At 39.0% G+C, this 26,511-nt stretch overlaps 1 protein-coding gene across 2 annotated transcripts; it reads right to left on the reverse strand.

Annotated features, from left to right (window-relative positions):
- Positions 1–65: 65 nt before the first annotated feature.
- efcab7 (EF-hand calcium binding domain 7) lies at positions 66–26,015 on the reverse strand. 2 transcript variants are annotated; one of them, XM_057840839.1, is made up of 14 exons: positions 25,900–26,015; positions 25,126–25,317; positions 22,909–23,120; positions 22,649–22,735; positions 20,990–21,188; positions 18,086–18,174; positions 9,317–9,458; positions 8,698–8,807; positions 5,413–5,576; positions 5,032–5,165; positions 2,494–2,642; positions 2,188–2,397; positions 1,063–1,170; positions 66–956 (listed from the first exon to the last, which is right to left on the reverse strand). In XM_057840839.1, the coding sequence occupies exons 2-14, from the start codon at positions 25,253–25,255 to the stop codon at positions 876–878; spliced, it is 1,815 nt and encodes a 604-aa protein (XP_057696822.1). In that variant the 5' UTR covers positions 25,256–25,317; positions 25,900–26,015; the 3' UTR covers positions 66–875. The 2 variants fall into 2 exon arrangements, with proteins under 2 accessions (XP_057696822.1, XP_057696823.1); XM_057840840.1 differs by lacking the exon at positions 25,900–26,015 and having other exon boundaries at positions 9,317–9,455; positions 25,126–25,640.
- Between the last annotated feature and the right edge of the window lie 496 nt (positions 26,016–26,511).

A 26,511-nucleotide genomic window follows, 5' to 3' on the forward strand; every position in this document is an offset into this window, starting at 1 on the left:
ATATATCCTGTTACACTCTTCACTACCGCAAGTGGGTGAAATGTTGTGAAACAGTCCTGAGGCCATTGGCGTTTGCCTGTTGCATCACAGTGTTTATTCATCATAAACTGAGCAAAGTTGAACATCAGCCTTGTCATATCACTTGTTTTCAGAGCTCTTCAATGAAGATAATGTATATGTGAGATACAAAAAAATCAATGAGCTTGACCTCTCATCTTTTATAAGATTAAAAGTTGATAAAATAAAATATTAATATTATAAACAACATTGGGAAGTCATGCCTATTGACAAATCAACGCAACTCTACAGTAATATGTAGTAATTTGTTAAATTTTTCATTTTTGCTTCAAATTAAAAGAAAAAAATAACTGAAAAATCAATGAAAAATTACTGGGACATGCACCGATTACAGTACTTACAGCAACACAATATGAGCCAACAGCTCAGGGTCTAAGGTACCTGTTGGAAAAGGAAATGCAGAGTGTGGCATAAAATACAGCTCATATGCCAAGTGACATTTAGTGAGTTGGGTCTACCGTTTCAGCAGAAAATGTCAAAGGGCATAGAACGGTCTGTGAGATATAAATAGAAGGTCAAGACATAGCCGAAAAGGCCAAGGGCAAGTAAAGTTCAGACTAGAGTGTTGTACAGAGGCATGCAATTCATTGCCAATGCAAGACAGTCTGCCCAAAGCAGACACCACACTGCATTACCAGAATGGAATGATGACAAATAGCTGCAATAGGAACAGCAAGGCAACTAAGGTTCTAAATGCAAGGTTCTTTTCAAGTAAGGTGCACTTTGGATGCAACCCCCCCCCCCTTTTTTTCAATCATGTCGGGTGTCAGGAGCAGCGAAGAGATGTCTATGTAGCTCTATTTACTGGACAGTACCGTCTCAGCACAGTTGTAGGTCCAGTCCTGTTTGTCACTGGTGGGCAGGACATGTTGGCACACCTTAATGGAAATCACATATGACTGTAGTAACATCACATACAAATCAAAACCAATCAACAACCTTCAGAATTCTTGAAGTGATAATTGAAATTGAAAAATTTCGTACCATCTTAGTCCGGGCAGGCACCTCAATAGCAAATACACTAAGTCCTCTACTGCTGCAACAGTTGATGTTGTGCTTGTTGTTGACACGGACTGTCACTTTCTGGTTGGACTGCAAAAGCAAAAATAAATTACTAAATAATATTTTTAAAATGAACATGTTGGTAAGTTTGCCTCGCAAATACATACAGTGTGCATTAACTTCTTTTAACACTTTGTTTTTGTCGACGCAGGTATTAGCATGATCAGTTCCCAGACTGCCAGTGTTGCTATGGTGCTTTACACTGATGGTTTTAGCATTAGTGATCTCTTAGGCAGGCAGCCGAACTTCCGCCACACCGCCATACATATACAAGTAGGCTCCATTCAGAATGCAGGTCTTAAAGCACAAATCTCATTTTCTTTTGATTCCCTTGCTATTTCAACTGTTGCTGAGCAATATATATTAACAGCAGTGTTGCATGAATTCTGGTTTTGGGTCCCTGAACTGATCAGACACTTTATTTAAAAAAAAAAAAAAAAAAGATTCCCGGTCGGATTCAAAAGCTCATATGGAAAAATATCAGATTCCATGTGACTTGGCCTGTAACTTGGCATTGGCCAACAAGGTGCATTTACAATAATGATCAGTAGTTACTAATGTGTTATTTCTTAGCTAAATCAAATTGCACTTCTTTTTAACGTGCTTCGAATATTCATCCACTCTACTCCTCTTATTGTTCAGAGTCACTGGGAAATGGAGCCTGTCCTAGCTGACTTGAACCCCGGACTCGAACCTGCATTGGTCGCCGGTGAAGTACTCAGGTCACCTAGCTGTATTCACAGAGAAAGCTTTTCATACTGGCATATCACCATCATTGAGTAAGAACCGAACCCATGCTACCTGCACATAAATCAGGCAAATGAACCATTTCCGAATGATTCAAATAACCTCTTCTTAAAAAAATATAATCAAATATTACATTAAAAGGAAAACCGATTCAGGAAATCTGCATACAATTAATGTACAACAAAACTATCTATAGCAGAAATATGCATATGTGATGCAAGAATGCTCGAAGCTATCAACATCAGAATAAATCTGAACCTAAACTAAAAACAAAGAAAACTAATGTTGTCGTCTACCTACCTTGTTAATAATAAGGGAGGATACCCTGTGCTCCCCTTTGTAGGTGTAGATGAGCACGTTGTCCTGTCCTTTTAGTTGTTTGACTGCTCCCTCTAAAGTGATGGACTTCATCAGGGCCTGATTCAGAATTTTGAGCCCAGAGTCCATTTTAAGTGGCTGCAGTGATGGCTGTGTGCTCTCACAGTCAATGTCTATCTGGAATGGGCAAGCCTGAAGAAGTAAGAGTTGAAATTGGGAGACAAAAAACATTGTCAATCACTATCCTATTATTTTAATTTAATTAGTTTTCTTTTAATGAGTGAGAACCTCGACAAGCTCCAGCATACGGTTGTAGCCCATGGTTTCCACAAGAGTCCACAGGTCATCGGAGTCCCCGTCTTTCTCTGTCGCCTCCATCAAATTCAGCTCCATAAAGCCCTGTTTCGTCAGTTGATTCTTTCTCATGTCAAAATTCTCTATAGACACAATAGATCAATAGATGTGAACACTATAGTTATGAACTGGACTTTGTATTTTTGCATTTATAAAATTGGATGCAAAATAGATTTGCACATTTAAAGCCATAACTGTTAGGTCTTCTGGTACTGCACTTTGCAAGAGGATGACAAAATAAAAATATTGTCAACAAGTAGTTTTGGTCTTCTCTGAATTATTTTGTTGTATTCTCTAAAACATGAAACAGTGCATCATAAATTGTTGGAGAACAAAGTACAGTGCCTTGCAAAAGTATTCGGCCCCCTTGAACCTTGCAACCTTTTGCCACATTTCAGGCTTCAAACAAAGATATAAAATTTTAATTTTTTTGTCAAGAATCAACAACAAGTGGGACACAATCGTGAAGTGGAACAAAATTTATTGGATAATTTAAACTTTTTTAACAAATAAAAAACTGAAAAGTAGGGCGTGCAATATTATTCGGCCCCCTTGCGTTAATACTTTGTAGCGCCACCTTTTGCTCCAATTACAGCTGCAAGTCGCTTGGGGTATGTTTCTATCAGTTTTGCACATCGAGAGACTGACATTCTTGCCCATTCTTCCTTGCAAAACAGCTCGAGCTCAGTGAGGTTGGATGGAGAGTGTTTGTGAACAGCAGTCTTCAGCTCTTTCCACAGATTCTCGATTGGATTCAGGTCTGGACTTTGACTTGGCCATTCTAACACCTGGATACCTTTATTTTTGAACCATTCCATTGTAGATTTGGCTTTATGTTTTGGATCATTGTCCTGTTGGAAGATAAATCTTCGTCCCAGTCTCAGGTCTTGTGCAGATACCAGCAGGTTTTCTTCCAGAATGTTCCTGTATTTGGCTGCATCCATCTTCCCGTCAATTTTAACCATCTTCCCTGTCCCTGCTGAAGAAAAGCAGGCCCAAACCATGATGCTGCCACCACCATGTTTAACAGTGGGGACGGTGTGTTCAGGGTGATGAGCTGTGTTGCTTTTACGCCAAACATATCGTTTTGCATTGTGGCCAAAAAGTTCAATTTTGGTTTCATCTGACCAGAGCACCTTCTTCCACATGTTTGATGTGTCTCCCAGGTGGCTTGTGGCAAACTTTAAACGAGACTTTTATGGATATCTTTGAGAAATGGCTTTCTTCTTGCCACTCTTCCATAAAGGCCAGATTTGTGCAGTGTACGACTGATTGTTGTCCTATGGACAGACTCTTCCACCTCAGCTGTAGATCTCTGCAGTTCATCCAGAGTGATCATGGGCCTCTTGGCTGCATCTCTGATCAGTTTTCTCCTTGTTTGAGAAGAAAGTTTGGAAGGACGGCCGGGTCTTGGTAGATTTGCAGTGGTCTGATGCTCCTTCCATTTCAATATGATGGCTTGCACAGTGCTCCTTGAGATGTTTAAAGCTTGGGAAATCTTTTTGTATCCAAATCCGGCTTTAAACTTCTCCACAACAGTATCTCGGACCTGCCTGGTGTGTTCCTTGGTTTTCATAATGCTCTCTGCACTTTAAACAGAACCCTGAGACTATCACAGAGCAGGTGCATTTATACGGAGACTTGATTACACACAGGTGGATTCTATTTATCATCATCGGTCATTTAGGACAACATTGGATCATTCAGAGATCCTCACTGAACTTCTGGAGTGAGTTTGCTGCACTGAAAGTAAAGGGGCCGAATAATATTGCACGCCCCACTTTTCAGTTTTTTATTTGTTAAAAAAGATTAAATTATCCAATAAATGTTGTTCCACTTCACGATTGTGTCCCACTTGTTGTTGATTCTTGACAAAAAAATTAAATTTCATATCTTTATGTTTGAAGCCTGAAATGTGGCGAAAGGTTGCAAGATTCAAGGGGGCCGAATACTTTTGCAAGGCACTGTATCTCAATCACTGTTTTATGATATTATTGTTATCATGTAGAAAATTGGATTGTGGGGAGTACACTTGAGTATAGTCAGTAGAATAGGCTTCAGCTTGCAAACCTTAACATGATCAGCAGAATTGAAAATGAATGTATATTTGCGGTGATTATATATCATTTGTTTTGGGGAGGCTTTGTGAAATGTTTTAGCAATTGGGAAAAAAATGTGAATCCCAATTTGTTTTTTCCATTGTGGTAACGTTTACTGTATATTTTTATTATATTATGTATATACAGGATATACTGTATGTATATATTTTCCCCCAGTGGAAGCTTCCATGATCCTAATAAATTTAATAATTAAAAAAATATATATACAGTACTTTGCAAAAGTTTTAGGCAGGTGTCCTGCCTAAAACTTTTGCACAGTACTGTATATGTAGAGGAATTTTTCAAATGCCCTTCATGAGACAAGCCCACTGGTAGATGAGCATTTTGAATGAATGAATTGAACTTGATGTACCTTTGCAGCTGGCCCACGCCCCCATCTTGCACTCCTCTCCGCTGACCATCAGCTCCAAGAAATTGTATTCCTCAAGACTGAGCAAACCATTCCCGTCCAGGTCGATGATGTCAAATATCTCCGACAGCGTCTCCCTGTGGCAGATTATGGCATTACTGCACTACTTGTCATGTACCGTAGTTTGGCCTCCGATATGCAGAGGCAGCATTGTAGAGACAATTGTTATGATGTATTAAAACTCCAAAACCAACAAGAACATTGATGATTACCATATACAAGCAATGATTTGCTTCCATAAACAAGCAATGTTGTCATGCTATCATCCATGTTTTACTGAATCTGATACTTTAAGTTTAGAATCTTTACAAGCAAACACATTACCGAAACGCTCTAGTCAAGTCGAGTTCTCCAGTGTCGGTCTTGTAGACAAGATCTATGGATTTAGTGGGGACGTTCTTTTGGCTCCTTTTCTTTAATCTACAGCCGCTGGAGAAAGGCAATAGGTAGTACATCCCAGCTTTCAGTTCGCCTTTCCAACAGTATTTCTGTAAAACATTTTTATACATGACAAAATGAATCCACCAATGTTTTTAACCACCACACAATTAAATTGGCAAAAAAAAAGAGCTAATATAATTTATAAAATTAGAATTGTCACTTTAAAAAAGGTTCATTCAACTGAGTTCATATCACCGCTCGGTACTTTCTGTATGGAATTTGCATTCTTTACTCGTGCTTTTCCTCGAAGCATTCTGGGTTCCTCTTTAACTCCAAAAATATAGTTAAGTAAAGACTCATAATTGCTCATTGGTGAGAATGTGCGTAAACGGTGGGTAGGAATATCCATTAATTTTAACATCACAATTTTCTGCTAGCTAAATCAATTCAGTAGGTCCTAGGATTCGATTCATTTCCTGGCCAGTGAGGGGTGTTTTGCCACTGATTGGCATTGTATAAACACAGCCACGCTCTATCAAAAGACAAGTAGGCAAAAACAAGCTAGAAGTCCTGTAAATCCGAAACACATGAAACGGAACAAAATGTTTTGGGGCGTAATCTGTGACAGGTATGCAGGATTTATATTTCTTCAAAATTTTGAGGAAGAAAAGAATAAAACACTACTTACAGTGCCCTCCATAATTATTGGCACCCCTGGTTAAGATGGGCTAAAGCTTTGGTCAGATGAGACCAAGATTGAGCTTTTTGGCAACAAACACTCTAAGTGGGTCTGGCGTGCCATGAAAGATGCGCATGCTGAAAAGCACCTCATACCCACTGTGAAGTATGGGGGTGGGTCAGTGATGCTGTGGGGCTGTTTCGCTTCCAAAGGCCCTGGGAACCTTGTTAGGGTGCATGGCATCATGAATGCTTTGAAATACCAGGACATTTTAAATCAAAATCTGTTGCCCTCTGCCCGAAAGCTGAAGATGGGTCGTCACTGGGTCTTTCAGCAAGACAATGACCCTAAACATATGGCCAAATCTACACAGAAATGGTTCACCAGACACAAAATCAAGCTTGTGAAACATTATAGGAGAAGATTAGGTGCTGTTTTGTTGGCAAAAGGGGGTTGTACAAAGTATTAACACCAGGGGTACTAATAATTGTGACACACATTATTTGATGTCAAATAATTATTTCTTTATGTGGGATTTTTTCCCCACTGAATAAATGCACTTGTATTGAAGGTTGGATTTTTCTCTTTTTTTCCATTAAGGTCTCATATTGTTTGAATTAAAAAAAAATATTAGAAGCTGAAAAACACATCTTAACCAGGGGTGCCAATAATTATGGAGGGCACTGTACATGCAGTCTTCCAATATTAATACATAACTATGTTTTTTATGAATTAATTTTTATACTCCAGATTCACGAATAAGTTATTACTGCGCATAAAGTTTTTCACGTCCTAGTCCTCAAAATAGGCTGATATAGAAAGATACGATTAATGAAATAATCACTATTCACTATCACGTTTAATTAATACGATAACTTATTATATTGTACAAGTACAAATATATTGATATACATACACATATACCTGCAGTTAACATTGACATATATGTAAATAATGTCAAAAAAATTACAAAGTTTTACAATGATTATAATCATTAAATGATTACAGTCATCATTCATTCATTTTTATTGGTATCATATAAGATTATTTTTTTTCGTTGATTATAAAGGAAAACACTAAATACGGGCACTTCAGCTTGCCAGTGCTATAGAACTTCCGGTGAAACAAAAACTACAATTACTAGTATATATCTGCATTTGTAATTCATCTAAAATAAACAAGTTCCCACTGACACAGAGACACGAGGGCAGACTTTGAGACGCACAAATGCATACATAACAATGATAACATCATATACAGTAGATGCCGAGAATTGAGAAGGCCTGCGTAATAAATGTGTTGCTTTTGTCATCACGGACAATAGAAGCCACATTAGAGTCCCAAAAATCACGTGAACACAGTGTGAGTTAATTAAATGACTGGGGATTTCCCCGATCCGATCACGTAATCGGAAATCGGGCTGATCACGCCATTTTTCATAGGATTGGAATCGGGTGAAAAGGATCGTGTTTTTAATGGACAAAAAAAGTATATACCGTCATTTTTGGACTATAAGCCGCTAATTTTTTTCTTCATTTTGAATCCTGCGGCTTATAAGTCCAGTGCGCCTTATTTGTTGATTTATTTGGGTTAATAGGTAACACATTATTTGACAGTGGCTTCATAAGACCGTCATAATTATGACATGACACTATCATGGTCATTACTGAATGCTTATGACAGATATCATTAAGTGTCATCCGAAAAATATGTCAATAACTCCATTTACGTCCAGCTCGGATCTTTTACATCCATTCAAAAGTGACAGTCATATGATGCTGCTGTCAAATAAAGTGTTACCGGCTAATATTCTTTGGCATAAATATCCCATAATACAGTGCGGACAGCTGCGGCCTATAGTCCAGTGCTGCTTTTCTATGAACAAAGGTCGTTTTTGTGTCAAATTTGGTGAGTGGCGGCTTATAGTCAGTTGCGCCTTATAGTGCGCAAATCGGGACTCGGTATCGGCAGATTCTCAAAATCAAGTGACTCGGATGCAAAAATATGCAATCGGGACATCCCTATGAATTACATCATTTGGTGACAGCACCCACAAAATAATATTGCCTTGGATGCTTGTGCATCAAGTGCATCTAAAGAAAATTAATTAAAAAAAACAACAACAAAAAACAAGGAGTACAGGGCATATATGCATAACACAGACCAAGCCAGTGAGTATGTGCAAATCACTGACCTTTTTAGTAGGGATACTCCGTATACTTGCTTATCACGTAGGCTATACCACTGCCTGATACTCTTTCTGGACACAACCTAAGCCACCCATTTTTACCCTGGCTCAGCACTGGCAGGGGCTGGTATTGGGACTCTGACACAGAACTAAATATACCCTGTGTGCTTGAAAGGCAGCAAAATGGACCACTACACTATAGTACAAGTGTAGCACAGTGTAATAGTAGATTGGATGTAGTGTTCAGCTTTTTTCTCTTTACAAATAGAGCCACTGATTGTATCAATACAAAAGATGTAGGTGGGGAATGATTTTAAATTGAAGTGACTATACTGTAATTCCCCCACCAATTCAAACTTACTTCTTTGTCTTTTGTATCAGTGAAACACATTAGTGTCAGATCCTCTTCTGTATCACCGGCTGACATCACAAAAAGAGCTGTGTCCACGTTCATCCAGGGGGAGGGCTTGTCTTATAAATAAAGCAGAAGAAATGTGTGAAAAAATGCTGTATTGTAAGTGTTTTCTTAGGAGAAATACTATGGATTTGGGTATACTGATAATTGGGTCTCTGCAGTGCATGCCCACCAATCAAGTGTGGAACAAACATCCAAGTAAAGTGTATATTTAGGCATTGGCCCACTATTAAAAATGTGTCTAAGCTGAGTTGCAATTTTAACACAAATTAGCTTAAACGTTATACAATGATGTTCAGCAATGTTGCCTAAGTGAGGGTCAGTGTTATTTATTTAGTAATGTCCTACACAAGAGTGACGAGACCATTACTTCAACTGAAGTGTAATTTGGTGGCTTTTCAATTTTATAATGTACATAATTTTCTAGGTCAAATACCGTAAGTTGAATTTCTCTTTATGAGTGTAAATAAGGTGTGAAGGTTTATAGGCCATACTGCACTGCATATACAGTATTCAAATGAAATTGCATAACAGGTAATTATGACTAATAAAAGTACATTCATACCAGCTCTTTGGTCGAGGCTCATAGGGCGGATGCTTAGGGTAACATTGGAAGTCTGTGGTAGATGAAGCTGGTACTGCAGTGAGTTAATAGTTCCATCCATGTCCAGGAAGAAACATCCCTTCATAAAACTGTGATGACTCTGCTGGATAATCAAGCAAAATATGAATATCATTTTTCCCATCTTAAAAGGATAAATACTAATATGTGGTTATGAGTAGTTTAATATACAGTAGATTGATTTTGATACATCCTAAAATGAATTTATATTACTTATAATTGGAATTGATTCTTCTTATGATAGAGGAAATACATTTTTTTTTTTTTCAAAATAAAGAAATAATCCCGACGACCCTGGTGAAGATAAAGAGGATGAATGAAAGAAATACTGTAATTAATGACTAAACCATGGGCTTGATGAGGGCATAAACTGTATGAACAAAAGTATTTGGTATACTTTTCACGGGGTATTAACACCTATAAGAACTAAAGCAGGAGGAAAAGTATATTAAAATGATGACAGTATGATTCATCCAAGTGTGTCAATATGGACCTTGCTTTGTACTAAAGATGGCAGAATTACGCTTCAGGTGGAGCTCAATGGAAATTGTGATTATTTCACTGACAGAGACATAAGTCTTAAAGCTTGTCTGTCCTCTAACGTGGTACAGCAGGTATGGCTGGCAGTCTTTTAGTAACGTTATACTCGTGTTCATCCAGAGGAGGGCAGACATGTTACACAACACTTCAGATATCTTACCAGTTTCGGGCAGTAACTATTGCGAATATGCCTGTTTGTTATCTTTCCAAACATTAAGAGTAAAGAACACTAACGTGAAATTATATATTTGCCTTTCTGACTTATTTATTTCCCCACTAAAACTGAGCTTTTTTTTTTTTTTTTTTAAATTGAAATAATCTTTTTTTTTAATTGAAATAATCATCTTTCTTGTGTAGAAAAAAAACAACAACAACTGAATGTCAAAAGACAAAAAATGGTTCATAAAAATCACCCAACTACACTCTTGATAGTTTGAAATACCTGGTGGACTATGATGGAAAAGTCTGTATTTATCAAAGTAGAATAGGCCCCAATAAACAGTCTGCAGGGTCGGGAAGAATGCTTCCCATGAGAGAGAGTGGGCCTGCAGACTAATAACAAGCACAGTCACCTGCTGCCATAGGTTTGATGTACTGTACTTCAGCACATCAACCCCCCCCCCCCCCCCCCCCAAACATACATTAAAACACTTAATTCAGTGAACCATCCTCAGTACACATAAATAATTACATAACGTATACTTCTCTGAGACATCACATGGTAAACAAAATTCATAGACGTGATGTTGTTAAATACCAACATTCCCATGGGACAGATGAAGAAATGGGGTCATCATACAGTATATCTGAACTCAAGCCTGAAGACTGAAAATAAACCGGGGAAAACAGCATACAGCTGCATTTTATTAAGGGGTTTTGTTAAGTTTCTGACACACAAAATAAATTTCATGTAGTAAAATTCAATGCACATTATGTAAAATATCTGATGCAAAATATTTACAGATAAGTTAGAGATTATGCTTCACTCTTAAAGGAGTTAATACCTATTTTTCCGGCATATGGTATCATTCTAACGCACATTCAAGTAACAAATTTAACCTAAATTGAATCAAGGTGACAAGAGTCCCTTTAAGTCGCTCATATACATTATAATATATATATATATATGGCGGAAAACACAGACAAGGCTGAAAAAGCAGTTTCTGCTCTTGAACCCCTCTTTAAAATAAACTGCTGCGTTTTAAGGCAAAAGAACTGTTGTGTTTGATAGAACAATATGAACATATAGAATATAGAACAATACCTCGACATACGAACCCATCCACAAACAATTCTTTCAACATACAATGTAAAATTTGACTCGCCCTCTGTCTCGACTCCATGTTTTCCCGCAAGACGGCAGCATGTCAGATATTCTTGTGAGAGAAACATTTGTGGGTCCAAAATAGGTTAATGTCCCGTGGCGTGCCGTGCCGGCTGGGGGGCTGTGGCTCGTGGCCCGGGTGGGCGGGCGTGGGTGGGTGTAGGCGTGGGGTTGGTGATGCGTCCCCTCCTGCCATCCCTGAAGGCCGGTTGATGGGCGCGCGGGTGGCCCGGGGGACCACCCTGGGTCCCGGGGGGGGGGGGGGGGGGGGGGGGGGCGGTGGCTCCTTTACTGGGCGGCGGGAGGAGGGATGGGCTGCGCATGGACCCCCCACCCCCCCCCGCCCGCCCTCCCTCCCCGGGCGGGCTGGGTGGGGGCCGTGGCCCTGGGTTGGCGCCCGCGCGGTTTCTCCGCCCGTCTGTGTGGCTGTCGCGCGCCCGGTGGGGCTTGCGTGCTGCTGGATGTGGTAGGGCATGCTCGGGTTGGGGGTTCCGGTGCCGGGATTGGCGATGCGGCGGCGTAGGTTTGGTCGCCAACGGGCTTACACTCATAAGAGATTCACACGATTACTGGGTTCTAGATCACAGAACTGATTTGTGTACACTCTACCCCTTTCAATCACTTAGCTTATAGTCTTATAGACACTCCACCCCCATTCTCCTCTTTCACTGGCCAATTGGCCCCCACATGGTGTAAACCGGAAATACATCTCGCTGACGATAGCACCAGCATATTAGTAACTAGTTTAGATGTTCAATGTATTTCTTGTTGTTGTTTGTGTATGTGTTTCTTTTCTTTCTTCTCTTGTATTTCTTTTCTTCTGTCCCCCCATAATCCCTTCCTGTTCGCTGCTTTGTCATAATAAAAAGGTATTTTGAAGGATCACAATGGGAGTATGTCAGACTCTCCATGTGAAACATTAAAACTGTTCAGAATCCGGGCACTTAGACTTCCATTCTCTGTGTCAAACAGCTGAACAGGACAGGTTTAAAGAAAAAAAAAAAAAATAGGTTAGTGCAGATGATAGTGGTGGTGAAGAAAGAAAGATATCAAAGAAAAATATGACCGTGGTGTGTGTGTGGGTGAACTGGCTAGACCAGGGGTATGCAAGTCCGGTCCTCGAGACAGTGGCGCCACCAGGGGGTGGCCAGGGGTGGCCACGGCCACCCCTATAAATTGGTTGGCCACCCCACTGGCCACCCCGCTTGCCAGTATATCGTTAGATTGTTGTAGCATCAGTTATGCATTTCATCCCAAATGAATGCATTTATTTTGTATTGTTAAATGTAGGGCTGTCAAATTTTTCACGTTAACGGGCGGTAAATAATTTTTAAAAATTGATCACGTGAAAATATTCATCACAATTAACGCATTCGCGGTACGACTCATTCACGCACTGCCGCAAACAGCCTACAATGGCACCGTTTTACTTATAGACAGAGATAAAAGGCAGAGTGGAGTAGATACAAGCATTCATTGGGTCCGTGCTTTTACTTGGGAAAAGCTTTGTCATTGCTCCCACAGCAACTACAAATATTGTGGGAAGCGACGTGGGGAAGAATGACAGGAGTTGATCTTTTTCATAACACCCTGTAGTGTACCCAACACAGAGAAGATATAGCATTTTCAGCCACCACACACAGTCATGGTTGCACCACTTCCCATCATGCATTTGGGCAGAACAGTTAAGTTGCTACAGTATCATTTAGTGAAAGTTCAACAAATACACTAGATGGCAATATTTAGTCACAATATACAAACTCACATTTATCCTTTAAGAATTACAAGTCTTTCTATCCGTGGATCCCTTTCACAGAAAGAATGTTAATAAAGTTAATGCCATCTTGTGGATTTATTGTTATAATAAACAAATACAGTACTTATGTACAGTATGTTGAATGTATATATCCGTCTTGACTTATGTTTCCATTCCAACTATAATTTACAGAAAAATATGGCATATTTTAGAGATGGTTTGAATTGCGTTTAATTACGATTAATTAATTTATAAGCTGTGATTAACTCGATTAAAAATTTTAATCGTTTGACAGCCCTAGTTAAATGTACACCTTATGCCTAATATATACATAACACAATAAAACAGAATTGTTGTGGAACTCAAAATTATGACTGGACAGTTATGGACTATGCACATTAAATCATTAGTAACATCAAATATTACATAATACACCAAAGTATATCAGTAGCCGTGTCCTTAAGTCTTTCTGATAGTTTTCCCCTGACCTTTTATTGCAATAATATAATGAAAACCTGAAATTATGGCTTTTAGTTTTGGCCACCCCAAGATTTTAAGTGGCCCCATCTGGCCACCCCTATGAAAAATTTCTGGAGGCGCCACTGCCTCGAGAGCTGCTATCCAGCTTATTTTCCATGTCTCCCTCCTTTACCACACCTGAATCAAATAAACTGGATCGTTATCAGGCTCCTGCAGAGTTTGCTGATGGGTTGATCATTTGATCCAGGTGTGTTAAAGGAGGGAGACATGGAAAACAAGCTGGATAGCGGCTCTCGAGGACCAGACTTGCAGACCTCTGGGCTAGACAATACGGCTCATGGTACCACCACACCCGCCGTCTCCTCAGACCTCCGTTCGCCAGTCTCTATAAGTTAAAGCAGGGGTCCCCAAACTTTTTCCTGTGAGAGCCACATAACTCTTCCCTTCTCTGATGAGGGGCTGGGGTCAGTTTGTAAAAGAAAAAGTGTGACGATTTCAGGAGTGCCTAAATATAAACATTTATTGTTTTTCAGAAAGCCACAATCAAATAACCCTTTCTGGATTTTTCACGGAACAAAAGTAATGTAATGTAATGTAATGTAATGTAATGTAATGTAATGGAATGTAATGTAATGGAATGGAATGGAATGGAATGGAATGGAATGGAATTGGAATGTAATGGAATTGTAATGGAATTGTATGTAATGTAATGTAATGTAATGTAATGTAATGTAATGTAATGTAATGGAATTGTAATGGAATTGTAATGTAATGTAATGGAATGGAATGGAATGGAATGGAATGGAATGGTATGGTATGGTATGGTATGGTATGGTATGGTATGGTATGACACTATTAATTAAATGGATAATAACCAAATAACCCTCTCTGGGTTCTTCACAGAAAAAGCCAGGAAATAAATAACACAAGTTAAAAAAATAAAAAAAATAAAAAAATGTTCAGGGGGCCGGACCAAATGTGGAGGCGGGCCGTAGTTTGGGGACCCCTGAGTTAAAGTGAGAATAACAACACTTTTTCATTCCCCTATTTATTTATAATTTATTTGTTTTTGTCATTTGTAATTGCCAGTTTCAATTGCACCTGCAGTATTTATTCAGGATTTAGCGTAGGTTTTTGGGCTGTGGAACGAATTAATACATTATAATCAGGGGTGCACATAAGTGGTCCGCATGCGCGCATGCGTACCGGACATAGACAAACGCGCTGGCCCTCAACGGCTTCCATACGCTTTTGCGTACCAATGGCTGACCATAAGCCTGTCGCAATATGCAATAATTCCATTTATCGCGTGACATATAAAAATGAAGGCGGTAATTTTTCCACTGCGACTTATCGTGCGTGCGCGCGTGTGGCATACGTGCTGTTAAAAGTTCGGATTCCTCGTTACCAACTGCGCAAAATGCATCTTCGTTCCAAGTCTGGCAAAAACTAGCGCCGGAGCCAATTGTTCCCATTATATCCTGTTGTTCAACGTATACCGGCCGCATCAGTGCTCCGGAGTGACTGTGGACCATCTACAGCGCGCCGGTGTTGTTGACGTGTGGGCGCTCCCGTCAGGAGTGACATTTCACGCGGGTGGCTGTTTTTCGGCACAACGCCCGATATTTACAACGAAGTCCGCCAAAACATTGTTACCGACTAGGCTGCTACGAACAACCTCGCTTTGACAATAAACAGCTGAATGAAATTAAGAGCGCTGTGTCATATGCTGGTGTTGTGTAGTAATGAGCAGACGTGACTTCAGCGGCGCTTGTTAACTTTTTTAATGCGCGCACACACTAGATATCATGAAATGGCACACTAGATGTGCGACGTCCCATGCCATTGGCTACGTGAGCACAGAGTGATTATGGGTTACGTAGTCAATATACTACATCGATGAATTCTAAACTGTCATGACTGAATGGAAGTTAAGAAGGCCAAATCATTCCATACCAGTGACTACAGATAATGTTGCAAATATTGTTATTTCAGTACGTGACACAGATGGATTCGGACAACAAATAGGATGTCTTGCTCATGTAGTAAACTTAGCTGTTAAGAAAGCTGTAGCAATCAACAGTGTGCCTCGCCTCACTTTACAAACAGTAAAGATTGTTCTCAGCTCTTTTGTACAAACATTTTTCAGATCAGTAAGAAGTAAGCACATAGAGTAAATATTATGCACTAAAATGCATGTTTATATGATGGCAATTTAATTTTTGCTCACTAGCAAAAAAAAAAAAAAAAAAAAAACGAAACAAAACAAAAAATGTAATTATTATTTTTTTTTACAGAGCATTAAATGTATTGAATCGGATCGAAAATCGTGACCCCTGTAACAAAAATCGTACCGAACCGTGACTTAACTGTATCGTTGCATCCCTATGGAACACCATTGCAGAAGCTATGACGGGGAAAAGTTTTCATTTGCCTAAATGCTTAAGTTATTAAGTGCAATTTTTTTTTTTTTCCAACACATTTTATTTATTCTGTGGTGCTGTGCGGTATCAATATTGTTGTTTTTTTTTACGTAAGAGGCATGGTCTATTGTTTTTAGTTGTGATTTCTTAAAAAGTATTTTTGAATTTATCTATGAATGTATACTGTATTCTCACTGTGTTATTGTAAATTGGTTGAAAAAAAAATGGGGGGGGCGCAATAATATCGCATATCGCAATAATTTATGAGAATAATTATCGCACACTAATATTTGTTATCGCGACAGGCCTAGCTGACCACTGTATTTGCGGCGGACACGAGAAAATCACTTCTCAAAATGTCAAAGAGGCGGGCCCCACTGAGTAATTATTTCCGTATTCCCCCACCCCCGTCTAAAGACAGACAGACAGACGACAGAGACATCACCGGAGCTACCGAAAAAAAGGACTTTTGCTGAAAAGTGGCTGCAGGAGGTACCATGGCTAGAAGCAAATGATGCTCGCACGGAAATGTGGTGCAACATTTGCCAATGTCGCTAATAAGAGCAGCGCATTTTATGTAGGGTCAAAGAATTTTAGCCATCCAAACTTTGAAAAGCACGAAAAAAACAGAGCATGTGGCAATTAATCAAACTATCGATGTCAAACAGGACCCCACTCGCCCTATGGACAAGTGGCGGAATAAAGTTATTGTAGAACAGCGCCATGCGCTGACAAACGTGTTTTTGCTCGCATTTCACAAAGCTAAACATGCACGTTCAATGAGCTCTTATGAGGAGGACATCCCACTTTTACAAAGGCTTGGAGTTAATGTGAGAGCCGCATATGAATGCCCTTTATTTTGAATTTGTGCTTTTATGTTTATTTCTTTACATTTCACTTCAAAGTAATGGCAATTTTGTTGTGCCAGTTGATGTTAATCAAGCGTTAATTGTTTATCTAATTAATTAAAGGTAATTGGCTCTAAGTAAAGCTTCTCATAATTTTATCGCATCAGGCGGGTCGGCTCTCAAGCTCAATGAGGACCAAGTCACATCTCCAGGTCCTCCTCTGAGAACCTGGGCAAAAAAATTATGTGCACCCCTGATTATAATGTATTCTTATGGGGAAATCCCTCTTGACATACCATTTCGACAACAAAAAAACAGGTTCTGGAACGAATTAAATTTTTATGTTTAGGTAACACTGTACATATATATGTAAATATGTGTAGACGTAAGTATGTATACTCTCCCTCCAGTTTACTCTCAGTGTTGCCAGATTGGGCGAGTTCCTGCCAATGTACTGGGCGGGTTGATCAAATTTTAGCTTCTGACAAAATTTGGCGGTTTTGGAAGGAAGCGTTTCGATTAGTTAAACATGTATATCTCACACCTTGAAGTTCAGTTACATTGCTTCCTTACGGCAGTTTCTTCTTTGCTCTAATTATATCTGGCATTTAGCACCTCAGAGCATGTGGAACTGGCAACTGCGTGTCATTTCTGACGGATGGTAGGTTTGCATATAGAGCAAAAGATCTATAATATTCTTTGGAGTTACAAAATCACAAAATTCTAAAAATAGCATAACAATAAAATATGTTAAATGCATTTTTAAGGTTGTAATATCAAAATATAGAACATCTCATCTTGAATGGGAGGTTGTCATTTAGGCTGTTTTATATTTAACTGGGTGGGTTTCTTGCTGTGATTAAGCCGGACACTAGCTTTCCCACCTGGCAAAGCTGCTTACTTTCATTTCTTTCTTCGTCCAGCCATTTCTGATGAAGCATGTCATCCTTTGGAAGTGTAAGAAGAAACTATCCTTTTCATCCCAAAATACATTTCCTCTGATTTTGGAAAATTATTCGGTTAAAAAAGGTGCTGTTTCCTCTGACTTGTTGTCTGCCCAAGCGCTGTATGTTAGCTATGCCGTAGCATTTTTTTTTTTTTTTTTTTTTTGGGGGGGGGGGGGGGGGTCAGCAGTGCGGCACACAGCAGGGCAGAGGAGGAGCTTGGAGAAAGATACCACTGTGCGCTTCAGCAGCCCCCACATACAGACAGGAGATATCCAATGATTTCTCAAACATAAGTGAATGGTTCAGAAAACCACTACTGTGTTTTAAACCAGGGAATGACCTTATAGCATGATTAGAAACTCAAAAAAGGTATTTTGTCCTGTATTTTACTGACCTTGCTAGTGCTGGATGTTGCAGTGATTGAGTTTGACAAGGATGATCGTCTACTGCGAGCAGAAGAAGGACGAGAGGATGGACGGCTGTCTGTGAAACAAAATACACATCCTAAACAACTATACAAATCTAAGAAAGAGAATGCTACTTTTAACATCTTAAGGGGAAACAGGGAGCTTGTCATATCAAATAAAAAAATGTTTGCATTTGGAATTAGAGAAATCACGCTTTCAATTGATTAAATATGCAAATTCCATGGCTCTAGTTCACCTGCGATAAAAATCTGACAGTTATAGTGAGGGCTCATTTTTTGTCCACACTAAGGATCTTGTAGCATGGTGTCTTAACATCCACCTAGAAATCAACATGTCAGAAAACAATGGAGCTTGTCATTTACAAAAAAAGAAAAGAAATGAAAATAGTGGCAGTTGATGGCCAGCTTGTTGAAAACTGTGCAAATATTCCAATACATTGAGAAAGCCGTTAATAGTTACCAAAACCTTCGTAAAAATAAAAATTTTGGGCCCTATTTTCGTATTTGACCGAGGTCTAGATTTTTGCTTTGTTGTGCCGTGCTGGTTGGTGTGTCAGACAGGCTTTTGTCAAATTTGCAGACCCTTGAAGGTGAGCGAGTTTGTAAGAGGCCATTTTCTACTCGGACCCCTTTCACAACAAAAACAGCCTTCTTCCCCATACCCTTTTAGGATGGCAAGCTTGTGTCCTGCTGCAGGACCTCTACATGATGTAAGAAGAAAGTGGTTTGCTCAACTGGAAGGTTGACACATGCTTGGTAGAAGGATGGAAGGAAGTACAAGGTTACTTTTACAGGCAAATTTTGTAAAAAAAAAAAACTGCTGAAACACTCGATCCTACATAGTTCTGCCTTTTATGCATAGTACCCTTAATGCTCTGACGTGTGTACAGTTAGGCTACTCCCCTGGAGGCTGGAACCAAAGCTGTTTGAGACAGCCATACGCTGAGACAAGTTTCTATTAAGTCATGCATGAAATCTATAGCTTTCACAATTCAAATAAAGGTAAAATTGTTAGTTGAATGTGCTTTGGAATGATTGTATATGCCTGAAATATATGTGAGAGGCCCCCGTTGAATTGACATGGTGAAATATATTTACTCAAGTTTATTGTATGGTGAAAAACTGATATTGCCCTCCCTATTCTCAATAATCTACTGTACTTCAACGTTTCATAGGTTTTATGTAATGTACTCGTATATGTGTATTTTAATGCTGTCTTCTACCTTATATAGATTAGTCAAAGTCACAGTTTTCCATCTGAAACGGACAATAAAGAATGATTCTGTTGTATTCTGAAATTGAATTAATATGCAAAGTTACATGTTGAAGTATAATAAATATAGACCTTACGGAAATTCTGTTGACAGTCACTCTACACTGCAGTATTACAGAAAATTAATATTCCTCACTTTTAATTCAATTTAAAAAATAATTTTGTTGAAGATAGGGCTGCCACGTTTAATTGATTTATGGACAACTTATCAATTATCAAATGAATGGACAACTATGTTGACAACCGATAAATTGTTTAGAGACCTTTTATTTTATTTTATTTTTTTTACCTAAAATTGCCCAAATCCTCTTCTTTGAGCTTCCTACAGTAAATATTCCTTGATTTCTGTCATCCTTTCTGCAAGCAGACTGATTATCTTTGTAAATAATCGTATTAATATGGAAAACAATGATAGTCACATAATTACATAGTATTCATAGACCAAATGAACTCAACACATATTTTTTTAATCCAATGGCAATACACAGATAAAATGTTAAGCCCAAAACAATATAAACAGCAAATAATGTGATTTATGTATGAGCCAATAAATCGACTAATCGCAAAAATAATTAATTAGTAGACAATCAAAATAGTTGTTTGTGGCAACCCTAATGGAGGACAATATTTAACGCTACAAAAAATAAATAAATTTAAAAAATCAGATATTAGCAAATATACCATTAAAATATTTGTGCGATCGTTTTTTTTTTTTTTTTTTTTTTTTTTTTTTTAAGATTCTATTTTGGGATCAAGATTAAATATAGATTGACAAATGTAGGTCCAAATGAGCAACCCAAATTGTTTTCAAGATGGAAGAACAACACATTAAAAATGTGCAACAGAGTACCATTTTCTTCAGCTCCTTATTAAAATGTAACAGAGGCAAATCAATATGTGGGAGAGGCACAATAATGTGATAATCCTGACTACTGTGTGGGACCTCATTTGTTTTTGCAGTAGCTGTTGGTCTGGGTCCTCCTCCTGACCACCTTCAAATCCCTCATCCTCTTGCAAGTGAGTGGTGGTGGTATCCTCTGAATCAATAACATGAACATAGACTGACCACTTAGATCAATCCCATCTATCACCCCAGAGTAGGATTGTCCTAAGATTTTCTTTGCAGGATCCCTGTTTGTCCGTTTCTACCATGCTCTGTAAAATACTGATGGCCTCATCTTTTAGGGTTTACTCAGTAAAGTTCCATGATCAATCTACGAAAACATATTATTTGGGGACATAACACTCCAATTCCAGTTTGTGTTTCTCTCTAGTATAGATTTGTGTTTGACAGTCTGATAATGGCAGAAATGATTACCCAAATTACAATGTTTCACAGTGCCTTCTGAACGACAGGCAGATCTAATTGTGCGGCTCTCGTGATGAATGAAGTCCCATAATGAGGATATTTGTCTCTAGGGACTGAAAAATTGATTGATAATAGAGCTATTAAATTCAGTTAAAAGGATCGTGATGTGTATTGAGGCAACTGGTGTGAATGGAGTTGCATTGCATCTAATATAAAAAGTAAATCAACAACATGCAGGGTAACAAATCTGGAGCCTTTGAGACAGGTAAATTAAAAGTTATTCTATTACCTTTCCGAGTTGTGACGTCTGGATCTGGTGAAGTTGTTTCTGGAGGCTGAAGGAGAGTTGCCGATGATATCACGGAAGGTTTTGGTGAGCTGTCAGGATTACTGCCAAAGTTTTGTTTCTTCAACTTGGCATCAGACTGGAGCTTCACCAAAGAGGCCATCTGACATTTCTCCACAGTGGACACAAGATGCCTACAGAACTGAAAGCAATAAATAGGATTGAAATCAAAGATTGCAAGCACACCAGTTAAAATGGAATGTAACAACAACTATCGCAAAATGGAATTGGCAAAGAACCTCACATGGTTAAATAACATTTCCTTTTTCCCAAAGCCACATGTTCTTGATACTATAGAACCCATTCAATACAGTCTTTTCCCCCCTTTCCCAGGGAGGCTAAGGTGTGTGAGCTCCCTTTAATTGGAACACATCTTCCGGCCCCGCCTTTAAAAATGGGGGACCACCACCCCGGTGGTACTGGAGAGGAGGGTCTGTCTGGAAGTCGAATATCGGGTTCAAGAGCAGCAGTGTAGTTTTCGTCTTGGCCGTGAAACTGTATCAGCTCTATATCCTATGCAGAGTTCTCGTGTTCATGGGAGCTCGCCCAACCAATGTTAACTTTGAAAAGGACCTGTATCAGAACTCCTGATACAGGGGGACTGGTCCCTGTATGACCAGTATCAGAGTTTGGTCCTTGGAGTCGGCATGAGTTAGATCCGTTTCCAGTTACTGTTGGACTCTGGCTAGGCTTCCCTATGTCACCGGTTGTGTTCATAACTTTCATGGACAGAATATCTAAGCGCAGACGGTTTGTTGAGGGTATCCATTTGGGTGGCCTCAGTACTGCATCTCTGCTCTTTGCAGATGATGTAGTTCTGCTGGCTTCATCAGGCCGCGATCTTCATGCATTGGAGCAGTGTGCCGAGTGTGAAGCGGTCGGGATGAAAATCACCACCTCCTCATCTGAGACCATGGTACTCAGTTGGGAAAAGGTGGAATGTCAGGGATGAGGTACTTGCCCATGTGGAGGAGTTTAAGTATCTTGGGGTCTTGTTTACAATCGAGGGAAGAATTGAGCGGGAGATCAACATGCGGATCACTGCAGCGTCTGCAGTGATGCGGCCTCTGCGTCGGTCTATCGTGGTGAAGAAGATTATTCGGATGCCTCCCATACGCCTCCCTGGTGAGGACATGGTATGTCCTACTGGGAGAAGGCTCCCGGGCCGACCCAGGACACGCTGGAGAGACTATGTCTCCCGGCTGGCCTGAGAATGCCTTGGGATACTCCCAGAAGAGCTGGATGAAGTGGCTGGGCAGAGGGAAGTTTGGACTTCAGTGCTGAAGCTGCTGCCCCCACAACCTGACCTCAGATAAGCGGGAGAAAATGGGTGGATTCTTTTTTCCCCCCCTCCCTATCAAGATATTTTTAAATTTTTTTCCGAGAAATACAATATACTAGTATGTGTAGAAATGTCTGGATGCGCCTCATAGTTTTATTTTTACAGATAGGTCTGTGGCAGCACAAAGAAAAGGTTTTGTAGATGAGTTTCATAAACGGCACAAATCATAATCTTATAGCTTTAAACACACAGAAACGAGGAAGTGTCATATCAAAGGGGCATATTGAAAAGAAAATGTCCTATCAAGTTTGCACACCTACCTCAACATAGTTAAATTTGCCATCCTTGTTGATTTCACTTAGTGATAAAATGGCTTTCAGCTCCCGAGATGTCATTTTATCTCCTCCCTGTAAGGTTTAAAAATGTAACCACCAAAACACAGTGATTTTCATTTTCTAATGTTACCACTCTACATGTACAGTATCATTCCATACACTCACTGTGAATGTTAAATTCCATATTCTTGGTTACCATAAATCAGAAAAACTGCATGTGTAGTACAATATATGTAGTAACTCACAGTTGAAAGGAGTTGTTCCACTTTGCTGTGAGAAATGTAGCCATCCCCATTTGCATCCAGCTTTCTGAAAACTCCCATCAGCTCACTGTTTTCAGTTTTCCACTCACTTTTCAGTATGTCACAGAAATCATCAAAGTTCATGTGACTTGTTCCTGGTTTCCAGTATTTATCAAGAGTGGCTTGAGAGGGATTTCTACCAGCTAACTGGAGAACTAGAAAAAAAAATGAACTTGATGAAAACAACATTTAATGAGAGAAAAGGAGATTGAAAGAGAGCAAGAAAGAATTTTATTTTACTGTATGATTTTGCTTTTATATTGTACCGTACTCATGTGTGAGACAATATTTCCCATAACACTAATGTAGTGGTCAGCATGTTTTGCGAAATTGCCAGTAAAATGTTAGATTGTTTCATTAACTTTGGATATTGAATTAATTGTGCATTTGAGCATTTGAAATTAAAAATCTAGAAAGTATACAGTACAATTGGTCCCTGATTTGATCACGTTTTTTATTCTCACTTTTACGTCTCTGAAAATATAAAAAAAAGATGGACTTTGCATTGAATTTCATTTCTTCCCAATGTTTCATTCATACTCAAAATGAGTGTTTACATGGTTGAAGTTTGCCATCTACTGTAAATGTGGTTTGTGATTGAATTCAATCGCTTTTTAAAGTCAAGCCACTCTGCAAACAAACAAAATTGCTGACGGTGTGATGTAATCCTGAACCTTGACTCTTTGGCTGCCCTTGACAGCGAAATACGTCCCCCGTCTACTAGTGATAAACTAATTTAAATTCACAGCAAAAGGATGAAAAGAGCCAAATGACTGAACATCTATCATCTTCAATGGCAATCAGAGTTAAATGAGAGTTAATATGCAAGTACCTGCTGCCAAACGGCACGCAAGGTCTTAATATAAACACTTGTTCAATTAAAGACCCACTTGGTATCTGCTAATAAGAGTGAACAATTTAAACGCAAACATTTTTCAAATTTGACCCAGTGAACCAAAAATTCAAACATCACTAAAGTGCTTTTGTTCAGATTAATTTTTCGTAACAGTTGATGCCATTTTACCAGGTTTGCATAACAATTGTGTTGAAAGTGCCCAGAATATCATTATATTATATATTTACATTATACATTATACTATATTATAATATCATCATATATCATCTTCTTTTCCTATCGGCTTTTCTCTTCAGTGGTCGCCACAGCGAATCAGTTGTCTCCATCTAACCCTGTCCTCTGCATGTTAGAATGTGCGAATGGCGGGTACTGCAAGCTTTGCTGCTTCACAATTACACAATGCTTGCTCTCAAAACAAAATATTTAGTCACTTGATGCCAACACGCTCAGACAGCGCGTGATGGCTGGAGGTCATTATTGTGGCGCTGTCATCCGGATGCGACTGATATTGGACATTGCAAAAAAAAAATAGTCGACCGAGAACCAGGTGACGAGGCCGACTCCTGGTGGCGACCAAGCCGAGCGAAGTGCCTCTCGTCAAAGACATGAACTGGTATTGTATTATAAAGTATTGTAATAAACCCCACGCAAATGTATATTGATATGTTGAAATAATGCCTTAGTTATATCCCGAAAGTCTTATGTGCACAGTTTAGAACCAGGAAGTGGCGAGAGTCCAGACGGCTTTTCTCAGCGCTGCCGATATTAGTGGGCGTGGAATACGATTGAAGAAGGTGGGTACCTTCAGAATAAGACAGTGTGACGTCACACCGTGGCCAATTTCAAATACTGTCATTTTACGTCTTCATTTATCTTCATCGTGTTGTTAAATGTTTTGTTGTTATTGTGATTCCATCTTTCTTGTGAAGCGTCTTTGTGTGGCTTGAAAAGCGCTCGAGAAATAAAATGTATTGTTATTATCATTATTATTAGCCGAGAGATTTCACTTACAAAACTTGAATTAAAAAAGCCATATAGATAAAACATTTCAACCAGAACACACTCTCATTTTGACCTATTTTAAGCATGGCAGAGTGGCAAATATTGGAAAATCCCTCTTTCATATGAGCTCGACTGTTTGCAGAGGCAAGCAAAAAGGAACCCTCAAATAATACACTCGAGCATTTCAATGGCAAATTGTCTTGCAGACCCAGTAAAATTGTATCAAATGTTATGAAAAATAATGCATTAAAATGCAACGTCACCTATGACAGGAAGCTTTTGCGAATACTTTTTGGACTTACCTCTACATAATTCCTGTTTCGATGAGATATTTGTCAAGCTGGATTTGAACACACTAAGGTAGGCAGCTCTGCACTGCATGTAGAAAGTCTCCTCCTCATCAGTAGCCTCTGATGAGTCCAGGTAAGACATCTTTGACTAGGGATATTTGGCGATCATGTTCCTCCCCTCTGTCCCAGAACGTCTCTTTCAAACTGCATGGATTAACCATAACATTAGGACTAAATTTACTCGTTATGTTTCCATTTGTAGCCAAAATAAACCCGCTCCCATAGTTTTCCTCCCGTTGCTAAGTCAACAAAATGACATTGGTGTTCACCTATAATCGACACGGAAGAAACAAATTGTAATGTCCGGGCCCCTTTTGCAGCTCAGAAAATAAAATTAATCTCGAGTCCAACGTGTTTTATTTCACGTTTAAATTTAGAACATCGTTGTTTTTTGGGCGTGGTAGCCTAAATAGTGAAAATTTCCCTCGGCATGCCAGTCCACAGCCAAATAAAAGAGCACACGCAAACAGTGTATGGAAGACCAAAGCTGCCAAAATTAAAACTAAATAAATAGATAAATAAATGTGAACATAAAAACGACTATAATGACAAAAACTAGAAGAAAAAAAATAAATAAAAGAATACTGTAAATTAAAAAAATAAAATAAAAAATAATAACTATACAAAAATAAATGTGGAAATAAATACAAAAATAAATATATGAATTTTATTAAATATCAATCAATAAATAACAGGGGTTTTCCCGAGACCAATCAATCGTCAAACCTGTTCCGCGTTAGTCATTAGTCACGTAGTTGCCAGGTCTGATGAGTCAACAACACGTACGCATTGATCCATCCCGCTTTGTATCAACGGTTCAGGCTGGTGGTGGTAGTGTAATGGTGTGGGGGATGTTTTCTCGTCAGATTTTGGACACTTTATTATCAATTTATTATTGCAACGCCACATAATCACACATAGCATTTTTATAACTAGGTGTACCAAATAAAGTGGCCAGAGCGTGTAATTTGACTTCAGCATTCAAGGTAAGTTCTTCAAGAAGTTTCAGTAAGTGTAAATAGGTATTTTTATCTGAACTGATGATGTGCGCTGATTTAAAGGTTTTACTGGGAGCTGCATTTTACGAGTTGCCATATTTCAATTGCCACAGTCTCCTGATGTGCATAATGACATATCAGAATTTAATGACAGGAGACAAGAAATGGCAGGGCTTCGTCCCTTGCCAAATTATGAATGATTTACATAGCACTAAAAATAGTTGTATAAGAACCACTTAACACAAGAACCATTTCCTTAGCCAAGGCAGACATTTGGTGTCTGGTCCATCCATCAAGATGAGCATTAGTTTTTAATTTCATAGTGGGGTCAAGAATATGT

Source organism: Corythoichthys intestinalis, chromosome 7 (genome assembly GCF_030265065.1).
Source record: "Corythoichthys intestinalis isolate RoL2023-P3 chromosome 7, ASM3026506v1, whole genome shotgun sequence".
Lineage (NCBI taxonomy): Eukaryota > Metazoa > Chordata > Actinopteri > Syngnathiformes > Syngnathidae > Corythoichthys > Corythoichthys intestinalis.